Source organism: Musca vetustissima, unplaced genomic scaffold (genome assembly GCF_032173495.1).
Source record: "Musca vetustissima isolate MV318-11 ecotype Yass unplaced genomic scaffold, APGP_CSIRO_Mvet_v1 utg19267, whole genome shotgun sequence".
Taxonomy (NCBI): domain Eukaryota; kingdom Metazoa; phylum Arthropoda; class Insecta; order Diptera; family Muscidae; genus Musca; species Musca vetustissima.
The window spans coordinates 150,004-163,508 of record NW_026875507.1 but is presented as its reverse complement, the minus strand read 5'-3'; the positions used below and the strand labels follow the sequence as shown (position 1 = coordinate 163,508).

Sequence of the window (13,505 nt, the reverse complement as noted above, 5' to 3'; positions counted from 1 at the left end):
GTCTGGAAGTGTGCGATCGCATCATCGATCGATCGACCTTTCATCAATTGAATCAACATAGAGATCGCCGCCATCGACGTCATTTCAGTATCAAAATTTTTGTTTACCCATTTCTCAATAATTAACGAAAGCGTACAATAAAATATTTCTTCTTCTTCGCAAAATTCGCACCAAACAAATAAATTCAAATAACAGAGAAAAAACATCCGCATTACTGCCGGGCCTTTGTTATTTGTGGTTGGTGCTTGTGCGGGGCGATAAATAAAATCGCGACTATTTATTATAATAAGCTTAGAATTTAATTTTATTTTTCTATTGAAAAAAAGAAATTGCGTAGATTCATCGTCGTAAACATCAATATGTTTGAAAGGCGATGGAGAAGAAGAAGAACAAGAAGTAGGAAAACAAATTTAAAAACAATAACATAACAATTAACAAAACATAGCTGTCTGTGGGTGGGGGACCATCGACAGATGTCCAGACAAAACAATATCATCAGCTTCGTCATAAACAAGGCAATAATAATAATTATTGTTATTATTTGTTTTAATTATATTGCAACAAATGTGTGTTTTTTAACGAAAACAAATCATTTAAAAAAATTTTTTCCTAATTAATGAATAGGATTGCCATTACCATAGTAGAAGCCGATCAAAATGCAATTAAAAAACCAGTAAGGAAAGTAGTAAAGTCGGACGGGGCCGACTATATGATACCCTTCACCACTATCGGTATATTAAACAGGACTATTAACATGAAATTGGATGAAATAAAATATGTGATATTTATCTAAATGTGAATTTACCTAGATCTATCCATAAAGTATGTAAATCGACTTCAAACAAATATAAATAGGTCATCCGGGCTATGTCTGTACTTCTAGAAAACGCAACTACGTAATTCTATGCTCAATTTTGTACGTTGTGCAAAAGTTGATGTCAATCCGACTAACATGAGGAGTTTGATGCCCAATTTACTTGAAATCGGGCGAAAATATATATGGAAGATATATCCAAATATTAAGCGATTTCAAAGAAACTTGTCACAGGTTAGGTTATACTAATTTCAGAACGCTTTGTTCCTATTGGTTCCTTGGTGCGTCAATTACTTAAAATCAATCTATAATAAAAGGGAGCTATATCTAAATCTGGACCGATTTTCACGAAACAAGGCAAACATCACTCTAGGCTCAATTCAGTACGTTATGCCAAATTTCCTGCAAATCGAAGGATATGTAGAGACATTGGGGGCACCATTTACATGAAATCGGACGAAACTATGTATGGGAGCTATATCTAAAGCTGGGCCGATTTTCTTGAAACTTCAGACATCACTCTAGGCTTAATTCAATACGTTATGCCAAATTTCGTGCAAATCGAAAAATATATAAAGACTTTGGGACACCATTTACATGAAATCGGACAAAACTATATATGGGAGCTATATCTAAAACTGGACCGATTTTCACGAAACTTGGCAGACATCATTCTAGACGTAAATGATTAGGCTGTACCAAATCGAAAGATATATAGGGACCGTTTACATTAAATCGGTTAAATATATATATGGGAGCTATATCTAAATCTGAACCGATTTTTCCCAATTTCAATAGGGTTCGTCCTTGGGCCGAATAAGTGACCTATGCCAAATTTAATCCAATTCGGATCATAAATGCGACCTGTACTTTGTTTACAATTATCATGGACAGACAGACAGACGGACGGACGGACGGACATGCATAAATCGACTTAGAAAGTGATTCTATGCATATTCTCAAAAGGAGCCATGTGCCTATCTCGTTTCCTTCTGCCTGTTACAAACATATGCACAAAGACATAATACCCTGTACCACAGTGTGGTGAAGGGTATAAATACTCTGATAATGAAATGATATGTTTTTCCTTTAAGTCAAAAATTCAATCTTTTTTGTTTTGGTTTAAAATAATTGAAAAAATTATTTTTAAAATAATTTAAAAAAAAAAATTAATCGTCCTCAGTGTCTGAGGAACTTCTTCCTAAAAAGAAAAATCTGGCCTCAACATCAGAGCCATGTTTTCTCCTTTAAAACAAAATCTAGCCTAACTTTTTGAGAAAAAAATGAAATGGCAATTTATCAATAAGGTAATCCAACAAAAATTTAAGTTATCAAAATAGCGACCAAAACTCCTTCCAAAAATATGAAATATTTTTTAAGACTGAGTTCTTCAATAAAAAATTCCTTAAACACTGAAAACTTTTTTTTTACAAAAAAAATCTCTGACCACAAGTCTGAGAAAAAAATCTTCAGGAACTATTTTTTTTCAATAGAAATAATTCCACACTCATTGAAGATATTTTTTTTTCTATATATAGACACTCCTATATCTGGTGTGTCTCTCAAACTCTGAGGCCGGAAAAATGCCTTGGACACTGGAGCCGATTTTTTTATAGACAAAATAGATTTCGGATTAGTTCCTAAGAGTTAATTTTTGTATAGGAAAAAAACTTGACACTTAGGAGGGATTTTCTCGAACACTTTTTTAACATTTAAACAAATTCGCATTCCTCAGACACTGATTTTTTTCAAGAGTTATAATTTCACAATCACAGAAGACTATTTTTTACATAAAGATATACATACCTATTGAAAAATTCTCAGACTCCGAGGCCCGAAAAAAATGCCTTCGACACTGTGTCCGATTTTTTATATCAGCAAAACTATTTTTCCCTATTAAAAAATACTTAATTTACTGCAGCCGGGGTTTTCTGTAGAAACAAATTTCAGTCACCCAAGACTGATTACTTCCAGTGGACTCATTTTTATAGGAAAACAAATCTCAGACACTAAGCTGAGATTTCCTCAAACAATGACCTGATTTTTTCTATATAATATCTCCAGCCCCTAATGACTATTTTTGTTTGATATAGAAAAAATCCGCAGCTATAATGGGGAATTTTTTTTCAGTGGGTCCAGATTTTTTATAGTAATACCCAAACATCAATTACTGTTTTTTTCTATTGGAAAAGAATCCTTACCCATATGAACTATATTTTTTATATAAAAATCTACACCAAGCACCTGATTTTTCTCAAACACAACTGCGCATTTTTTTTCTTTTAATAATTTTTCAGAAAAAAGATGTCTTAGAAACAAAAACGTATATTTTCAGAAGTTAGGTTCGATATTTTCTATTGACAAAAATGCCTCAAATGCTGAGGGAGGATTTTTCACTTAGAAACTAGGATCGGTCTACAAAAAAAATTAAAAAATACCTGACGAACTGTGACCGAATTTTTTCTGCAAAAAATACCACGGGAACTGAGACTGGTTTTTCAAGTGCAGCAAAAATTGAGTCCGCGAATTATTTTCCATACGAAACAATGCCCCCTAACATTGAGGCCTCAATTTTTTTCAATACGAAGGATATGCTTCCGAAATCTGAGACCACAATTTTGTTTTCTATACGAAAATGGTCTTTGATACAGAGAGCGTGCTTTTTTCCACATACAAAATATGCCCCTGCCCAAATGGCGAAGATATTGAGTCCGCGAATTTGTATCTATTCCGAAAAAAAAAATACATTCAAACACTGAGTCCACGATTTTTTTTTCTATGCGAAGAAAATGCCTCCGTACACTGAGGCCCAAATTGTTTCCTATACGAAAAAATGGTTTCTGACACAGAGGGCGTGCTCCAGTTTCCATATAAAAAAATGCCCCTGAGGCCGCAATTTTTTTCTAACTAAAATATTCTTAAGGAAACTGGATTTTTCCCTCAGTAATTTTCGCTTGATTTGTTTTTCTTTTTCTTAAAAAAAAATGCCTCAGCAACAGTAGCTGGATTTTTTCTATAAAAAATACCTCGGGAATTGATACTGGTTTTTCAAATGCCGAAGACATTGAGTCCGCGAATTATTTTCCATATGAAAAAAGCATTCTAACACTGAGTCCACGATTTTTTTTTCTGTGCTAAAAAAATGCGAAAACAAAGCACATCTGATGGCGTGCTTTTTCCCCATATGAAAAATGCCCCCTTGAGGACGCAATTTTTTTCTACCTAAAATATTCCTAAGGGTACTGGATTTTCCCTACAGAAATTCTCGCTTGATTTGTTCTACAGAAAAAGTGTTTTTCATAAAAAAAAGACCGGATTTTTTTCTATAAAAATACCTCGGAAACTGGCTTTTCAAATGTCGCAGACATTGACTCCACGAATTATTTTCCATTGGAAAAAATTTCTCCTAACACTGAGGCTTAGAATTTTTTTCTACGCGAAGAAAATGTCTTTGAACACTGGGGCCCCCGATTTTTTCCAAAACGAAGAATATGTCTCTGAAATCTGAGGTCCCAAATTTTTCTCTATACGAAAAATTTACTTTTCTGATTTTTTCTATTAGAAAAAAATGTTTCAGGACTCTGAGGTCACAATTTTATTATTTCTAAAAAATCCTCAGAAATTTAGGATTTTTTTCCTCAGAAACTGTGACTTGACATGTTTTACAGGAATAGATTTTTTCTGAAAAAAAAACCCTACTCTGGAACTAAGACTAGTTTATTTGAAATGTCCCAGCATTTAATCCGTGAATTGTTTTCCATACCAAAAAATCCCTCCGAAATCTGAGGCGCAATTTTCTTTCTATACGACGAAAATTTGGGACCTGCAAACCACTGAGGTCCCATTTTTTTTTTCAATACGAAAAAAATGCAAAAGTTTGTAACGCCGCGAAATATTGGTCCTAGACCCACCTTTAAGTATACCGATCGTCATATGTCGACTAGCTGAGTCGATCTAGACATGTGTGTCCGTCCGTCCGTCCGTCTGTCCATTATAACTTATAAACACGATACAGGCCACAGTTATGGACCAATCTTCACGAAATTTTGCATGTAGGATGGGTTCTGACTAATGAAGACCGCTATTGTTTTTGGAAAAGATCGGTTAATATTTAGGGGATGAAATGGACCAAAAACTTTATTTTTGTCGGTTTTCTGGTCGCTCCAGAGGCCGCAATTATGGCCCAAACACCGCGAATTTTTGCATGGAAAAGGGGATCGGGCCAAAGAATAATCATGCCTGTTTTGATAAAGATTGGTCAATATTTAGCGGGTCAAATGGACCCAGACTTTTGTGTGTAAAATGACAAAATTTGTATTCTATGGCGTATATATTTACTTCTGAATGACATAGACCCGAGAAGTATATCAAAGTATATATAGTATATCAAAGAGGAGTGGATTACCTTTGAATTGATACCAATTGCATTCTCGTGTGTACTCGTATGTGGGAGTTCCACTTAAATATTTACAGGTCATTACGTATTCATATATTATTTAGTAACGCATTACCACACTAGAGGGCGGAAATATATCGCGGATCGCTTTGAAATTTTCCATGAGAATCCGGGTATGGTCATGGACAACGCCTATAATTTTCGGTGATTATCAGATAATAATATTTGGATGAAGTGGACCAAAAACTTAATTTTTTTTGGTTTTTTTCGAGCCGATATATAGGCCACAATTGAAATCCGAACATAACAACACAACCCACGCTGGAGGTCAAGAGAGTGCAAATATTGCCCAAGATCAGAATATAGAACAACACAAAGTTAGATTTTCGTGGAAGTTGTGTAGGGTATCATATGGTCGGCCCCGTCCGACTATACTGCTCCGCTCACTGGTTTTTAATATAGTAAATTTTTAAAAATTTTGCTATTTTTGAAAAATTTCAGAAAATTTACTATTTTACAATATTACAATATCTTATTTTAATTTTCTTATAGTAAATATTTTTTAAATTTACTATTTTTGAAAAATTTCAGAAAATTTACTATTTTACAATATTACAATATCTTATTTTAATTTTCTTATAGTAAATATTTTTTTAAATTTACTATTTATAGTAAATTTTCACAAGATTTACTATTTATCGGAAATTTTCACAAAATGTATAATTTTTAATAACTTTTCACATAATTTACTATTTATGGGAATGTTTCTTAAAATTTAAATTAATCAAATTTTCACAATCAGAAATTTTATTAATCAGAAATTTTCACAAAATTTGCAATGCATCGTTAAAATACCATATTTTTTTAAATTGTGTATTTTTTATTCAGCATTTATTTGTTACATTGTGCTGTTCTAAATTCATACCTATGCTTTGCCCCAGAATATTTCAAATTCAGTTCAGTTCAATGTTCCAGTGACGTGTTTCCCCATATTCGCTGTTCGATTTGCAAAAAAAAAAATATTCGTATTTAAAGTCCAACCAATTGTGTGTTGTTTTATTATCAACCTTACCCCTTCCATTCTCTCTCCCATACACCCCTTAATTAGTTAAACTTGAAAACATGATTTGAATACAAATTTCGGTGTTGTTTTTTATTTTATTTTGAAAAACAGAAAAAATCGAAACTAGTAGCTGGTGTTTATTTGTTCCAACATCGCACACAACACATCTATTAGAAAAAATGTGATTGTTTATACAATGTCTTTTTGGAGTTGTTGTTGGTGGTGTTTTCCTCTACGTCTTGGTTAAATGTCGTGCTAGCTTCTCCATCCACCACCACACCTCCTCCTACACAATATGGTGTGTAGTGAGTGTGTTTTTTATTGATAGTTTTTTTTTTCAAAAACTTTTGTTTGTTTTGATGAAAAAAAGAAAAAAAATCGGACTGAAGACCTCCTTGTTTTGATTCGAAAAAATAACAACAGCACACACAACAAAATGTGATCGTGAGTTGAAAACATAACAGAAACAACAACAACATCAAATTTGAAATTGTCATAAAAATGCTAATAAAGAAGGCAAACTGCTGTGGAAGAAATGAAATTAAAAGACGATGAAGAAAAAAATAAAAAAAACGGCAAAACAACTAAAGAATTAAATTTTAAAGCGTGTCAGTCAGCGGTCGTACGATTTTTCTTCGTCATCGTTGCGTGAGTGTGTGTGTGTGCGAATGGAGGAGTATTTTTTTGCGACGCAAAAAAATTAAATTCCAAATGTTTGGGGTTAGGATTTTTTTTTTTTTTTTTTTGAAGTGCTGAAAAAAACAATCACTTTCAGTATTCCGTAAGTGGAAATGAAGTCTTTCATGTTGGTGAAATATTTACAAAAACAAAATACCACTTGGAAATTTTAGCCCCTCTCTCTGATATTTGCACTTGAGATTCGAATTTTTTTTTTTCGATGATGTCTAAAAATTAGATCACGAAGAAAATGACCTTTTTTAGGCAATATTTTATTAAAAAATATTTTTTTATAATTTTTCCACAGAAAATAGGAAAATAATATTTATTTAGGGCTATAATAATATATTTAGGATCAGGACTCTAAAGAGACCATATCCTCAATTTGCAACCGCCATTAGAATACATTTCAATATATTCAAAATGGTTATCTCAAAGTAACCAAATCCAAAGGGTTACAATCAAACCCCCTCTACCCTCACAAATCAATCAATCAATTTATTTAATAATTAAATTTATATATGTATATGTCCATATATGTATATAATACACAAATAATCGAGCTGAGGTTAACAGACTTTTAATTGAGCCCAAACAACAAACCATATATGGAATTTTAAAGCTCGGCTTAAGACGACAATCGACGAAAAACAAAAACAGAAGAAAAAAAATTAAAAAAAATTATTTCTTGTTATTGTTGTCAACAAAATTTTGTAAACAAATAAACAAAAAATAAATAAATAAAATGTGTGTGAAGGGAAAGAAAATAGCTCAAAGAATTTAAGGCAAACATACATACATAGCATACATATGTACATATATAGGCAAACAAACAAATAGACATATAACCCAATTAATGGGGTTTTTAGCGTAAACAAAAATATATTACAGGTCATTGGCTTGGGAACGACCCAATGGAGAAAAATAATTTCGGAATGAAAAATTACAATAAAATGAAAAATTTTAAAATATTTACTATAAATAGTAAATTTTCTATAAATAGCAAATTTTAAGAAAATTTCCCATAAATTCGAAAATTTCCGACAAATAGTAAATTTTGTGAAAATTTACTAAAAATAGTAAATTTTGTGAAAAAATTCGATAAACAGTGAAAAATTTCGATAGATAGTAAATTTTGTGAAAAATTACTATTTATAGTAAATTTTGTGAAAATCTACTATTTATAGTAAATTTTGTGAAAATTTACTATAAATAGTAAATTTTGTGAAAATCTACTATTTATAGTAAATTTTGTGAAAATCTACTATTTATAGTAAATTTTGTGAAAATCTACTATTTATAGTAAATTTTGTTGAAAATTTACTATTTATAGTAAATTTTGTGAAAATTTTCTATTTTTGAAAATTTACTATAAATAGTAAATTATGTGAAAATTTACTATAAATAGTAAATTATGTGAAAATTTACTATAAATAGTAATTTTTGTGAAAATTTACTATAAATAGTAAATTTTATAAAAATTTACTATTTATAGTACTTTTTGTGAAAATTTCTGATAAATAGTAAATTTTGTGAAATTTTGAACTGTAAATAGTAAATTTTGTGAAAATTTACTATAAATAGTAAATTTTGTTGAAAATTTTCCATAAATACTAAATTTTGTTGAAAATTTCCGATAAATAGTAAATTTTGTGAAAATTTCCAATAAATAGTAAATTTTATGATTTTTTTTGTTCTATAGAAAACAGTTCGATCTGTGTCTGAGGCACTTTTTTCTATAGAAAATATTTCGGTCTCAAAGCCTGAGGCATATTTGTTTTAAAAAAAAATTAATATTTTTTGTAATTTTATTGAAAATAGTATTTTGTTCAACGAAAATTTACTATTGAAAATAGTAAATTTTTTTGCAGCGAAAATTTGCTATTGAAAATAGTAAATTTTTTTGCAGCGAAAATTTTTTATTGAAAATAGTAAATTTTTTTGCAGCGAAAATTTACTATTGAAAATAGTAAATTTTTTTCAGCGAAAATTTACTATTGAAAATAGTAATTTTTTTTCCAGCGAAAATTTACTATTGAAAATAGTAAATTTTTTCCAGCGAAAATTTACTATTGAAAATAGTAAATTTTTTTCCAGCGAAAATTAACTATTGAAAATAGTAAATTTTTTTCCAGCGAAAATTTACTATTGAAAATAGTAAATTTTTTCCAGCGAAAATTTACTTTTGAAAATAGTAAATTTTTTCCAGAGAAAATTTAATATTGAAAATAGTAAATTTTTTTCCAGAGAAAATTTACTATTGAAAATAGTAAATTTTTTCCAGCGAAAATTTACTATTGAAAATAGTAAATTTTTTTCCAGCGAAAATTTACTATTGAAAATAGTAAATTTTTTTCCAGCGAAAATTTACTATTGAAAATAATAATTTTTTTTCAAGCGAAAATTTATTATTGAAAATAGTAAATTTTTTTGCAGCGAAAATTTTTTATTGAAAATAGTAAATTTTTTTGCAGCGAAAATTTACTATTGAAAATAGTAAATTTTTTTCAGCGAAAATTTACTATTGAAAATAGTAATTTTTTTTCCAGCGAAAATTTACTATTGAAAATAGTAAATTTTTTCCAGCGAAAATTTACTATTGAAAATAGTAAATTTTTTTCCAGCGAAAATTTACTATTGAAAATAGTAAATTTTTTTCCAGCGAAAATTTACTATTGAAAATAGTAAATTTTTTCCAGCGAAAATTTACTTATGAAAATAGTAAATTTTTTCCAGCGAAAATTTACTTTTGAAAATAGTAAATTTTTTTCCAGAGAAAATTTACTATTGAAAATAGTAAATTTTTTTCCAGCGAAAATTTACTATTGAAAATAGTAAATTTTTTCCAGCGAAAATTTACTTATGAAAATAGTAAATTTTTTCCAGCGAAAATTTACTTTTGAAAATAGTAAATTTTTCAGCGAAAATTTACTATTGAAAAATAGTATTGTTTTTCAATGAAAATTTTTCAAACAAAAAAAAAATGCAAAAAAATTATGTAATTTAAAAAATATCAATTTAAATAGTATTTTTTATATAATTACGATTTATATTGTCGACTTGTAGGTGTGTGTGAATTTCCCTTCCTTTAATGAAACCTTTGGTTAACTTCCCACCTAAATGTTATTTAATATTATATTTTGTATTTTGATACTTCCAAATCCCAAAAAAATCAAAAAATAAAGCCTAAAAATCTCAAACCTTTAAGCCTAATAAGGTGTTAATATAATTTTTGTCATATTTTTTTTGGTAATTTTGGCATTTTACCTTTGCTTTGAAATTCAATACCATCAGCCCAGCAATCATAACACAACACCAAGATAATTTTTTTTCTGTTCAAATGACGTAAACTTTTTTCGAAAAAAGGTAATTTATACTCGAGGGAAGAATTATGAACCATAGTTTGGCAAAGAAGACTATGTGTGTGTTTGATGTGTGGGGGTAAAGGTTAAAAAATCACCGATGAACGAAAAAAATAACAAAAATCATCACACAAGCATTAAAAATGAATTTGAGTAGAAGGTGTGTGAGATGTGTAGGTGAGAAAAAAAATCAATAATCATGATGAGAGGGGGCTTTTTATTGTTTGACGCACGTTTGGCAAATATTGGAAAAGAATATTTTTTTTTTGCTAAGAATATCGAAAAAAATTATTAGTCATCAAAGGACCTAAGGCAGTTGTTCTAAAAATGTTAACTTTTGTAGAAACGTTTCATAACATTTTTAGATATATTTTCTTTGATTTTTTTTTAAATGTAACAAATTTTAATAAATAAAAAATATTTATTATCTACTGACTGTAAAATTATTACTTTATTGAAAAAAATAAAAAAATAATATAAAATTTTCTATTTTTTCTAAATTTATATTATAGGCATTTTTCTGATTTTTTTTTTTTAATTTTTAAAAAACATAATATTTCTTTAGAAAACTCTAAAAATTATAGTGGTCTTTCTTGAAAATATATTCAATTTAATTAATTCTTCAGAAAATTTACTATTTATATTAAATTTGGTAAATTTTTGCTGAATTTCCCATTTGATTTTTTGTTGTTCTCTTTTTCCCTTTAAAAAATACGTCGTATTTTTTTCAATATTTTAAAAAATATTTGGAGTAATCCTCAACCGAGCAATAGAGGAGTAATGATTTCTTCATCCATTTGGAGTAATAAGCGAGCAATGTATGAATTTTGTTTTGCCAAAAAATTCCACGAAGTTGGAAAAAAATTGATGTCTCGCCTTATGCTCCAAATGGATCAATAAGGGATGCATCAAAGCATTTTTGGCATGTTTTTTTTTGTTTGATGTAACTGTTGTTTAACTGTTGCTTTCGTCATGTTCGATTATTTCTTTATGGTTGTCCGTCCATTTGCTCAGTTTTCTTGTGTCCGTCTGAAGTGAAACACGTGTTGTAAGTGTAAATAAAGTGTAATTAAAAAAATTAAAAAAGTGTAATTAAAAAAATCAATTGGTAAAATAATGTGTGATAATTTTGTTTCTAAACGTCATCTTAGACGGCTTGTAAAAAAAGAAATTGAAAATTTCTCAAATGTGTGATAATTTAGAAATTAATCAGTCATCAAATGAGGGTAGCCAATCTCCTGACAATTTTTGCTTCACTATGAGTATGGTTCCAATTAAAGTATATGGTTTCTTGGTAGATAGCGGCGAAGAATACGTAGTCGGTAACGCATTTACAGATGCAGTAAGCTTGTTTCAGTACCCAGTGGACTCTAAAAAGTGTTTAGGAATTTGTAAGGCGAAAACACTAAATATCCACCGAGAGAAAATTAACATGCGTGACATATATTGCAAGATATTTTGCGTACCTGATGGGGAATATTTTGTATTTATTCCTATTCTACACCACTGTCAAATTTAGTAAATACTAATATTTAAACTATATTTCAAACTATTTTTCTACCTTAAGAACCATGAATTTTAATGCGAACATATTCCAAACTCAATCAGTTTTTACGGATGAAACTGTACAAAGCACACCGAATAATGTCGCAGGTAATGTTAACTCATAGCTCTTTTTATATTTTTTATCATAGTAATTATTTGATTTTATGTTCATTTCTAGAAACAAACAATGAAACAAAAAACACCAATAAAAAATTGGAAAACAAAATTGATCTCCTTCAAACTGAAGTCGAAGCTTTAAAGAAAATTATGTGTAAACAGACAATTTTGTTAGAACAGATCGTTAAACACATACGCCCAACTAGCAAGGATCTCAAAATTTTTCCAATAAATTCACTAGAGGAATTAAATTCGGCAGAACAATTAGTTAATAACGAGCCTGAATCAGAAGTGGTAAGCCAGAGTTTTTAATGCATAATTTAAGTGAATTTGGTACTAAAAGCTAATTATATTTATCTTTAATTATTTTCAGATATCATATATGAAACTAAAATTTGGCAAAGACAAAATAGAAAAGGCGTTACATGCAATGATTGGTGACAATATTTTGCTTCGGGTAAATTGGGATGGAGCTAAAAATAAGACAGCCATAAACAAATATCGGTTGTTTAACTTTTTTTATTTCGGTAATAGCTTGATTTTATAACGTGTTTTAAATAATATGTACATGATGTTTATTTTTCCTTTATTTTTGCAGAATCACTCAGAGACACCTACGAAACTTATCCTGAATTTGAAAAATCTTTTAAGTTGGCCTTTCGCAAATGTAAGGCAACATTTTACCGGCAAACCTACAGCCTAAAATCTAAATAAATAAAGTATTTAATATGTTTTTTTAATTATAAGAAATTATAGTACAAAAATGAATTATTTGTTTTTTTTTCGTTAAAAATAAATGATAAAATATATATTCTTTATTTTACTCTTTTCTTTTACTTCTTTACTTTCTTTTACTCTTTCAGGAGATAACAAAGATTACTCCCTTGATTCTCCTTTCCGAGATCAAAAGGAGTACTCCCTATATGCTTTTTCAGGAGATAACAAAGATTACTCCCTTTGTCCTCCTTTCCGATATGAAAACGAGTACTCCGTCTATGCTCTTTCAGGAGATAACAAAGATTACTCCCTTTGTCCTCCTTTCCGAGATGAAAACGAGTACTCCGTCTGTCATCCAATGGGAGCTCAAAAGGAGTGCTCGCCTCCTAGGACATGCAATGTTAAAAAAGAGTATAAAATGCAAGAGAGTCGGAGATTTAAGGAGTACTCCATTGCTCGAAAAGGAGCGTCCTACGATTAATCGTTCCAATTTTTTAACCAAAAAAATAAGAAATAAAAAATACTTAACTACATGAAGAAGAAGCAAGAGAAAAAAATTAATGAATAATTAATACAGCAACAAGCAAAAAATCAATGCAAATTTTATGGAATTAAAAATTACCACAATTCAATAAATTTTTTTAGTGAACCAAGAAAGAAAAATTAAAGAAAACCAAACACAATAGAATTATTGGTGCCTTTGCTCTCTCTTTTTATAATAAAATACAAGATTCTCAAATTGATAAAAAAAGTACTGCACACAGAAAAAATCTAGAAAGAAAAGAAGCAAAAATTTCCACTAAGAAAGAAAAA

At 29.3% G+C, this 13,505-nt stretch overlaps 1 protein-coding gene across 2 annotated transcripts; it reads left to right on the top strand.

Moving 5' to 3' along the window:
- The first annotated feature begins 11,297 nt into the window (after positions 1-11,297).
- LOC133337997 (uncharacterized) lies at positions 11,298-12,689 on the top strand. Of its 2 annotated transcripts, none has more exons than XM_061546187.1 (5): positions 11,298-11,361; positions 11,881-11,966; positions 12,037-12,269; positions 12,349-12,502; positions 12,574-12,689. In XM_061546187.1, exons 2-5 carry the CDS (start codon positions 11,885-11,887, stop codon positions 12,687-12,689), a joined length of 585 nt encoding a protein of 194 aa, XP_061402171.1. In that variant the 5' UTR covers positions 11,298-11,361; positions 11,881-11,884. The 2 variants fall into 2 exon arrangements, with proteins under 2 accessions (XP_061402171.1, XP_061402170.1); XM_061546186.1 differs by having other exon boundaries at positions 11,341-11,421.
- The last annotated feature ends 816 nt before the right edge of the window (positions 12,690-13,505 follow it).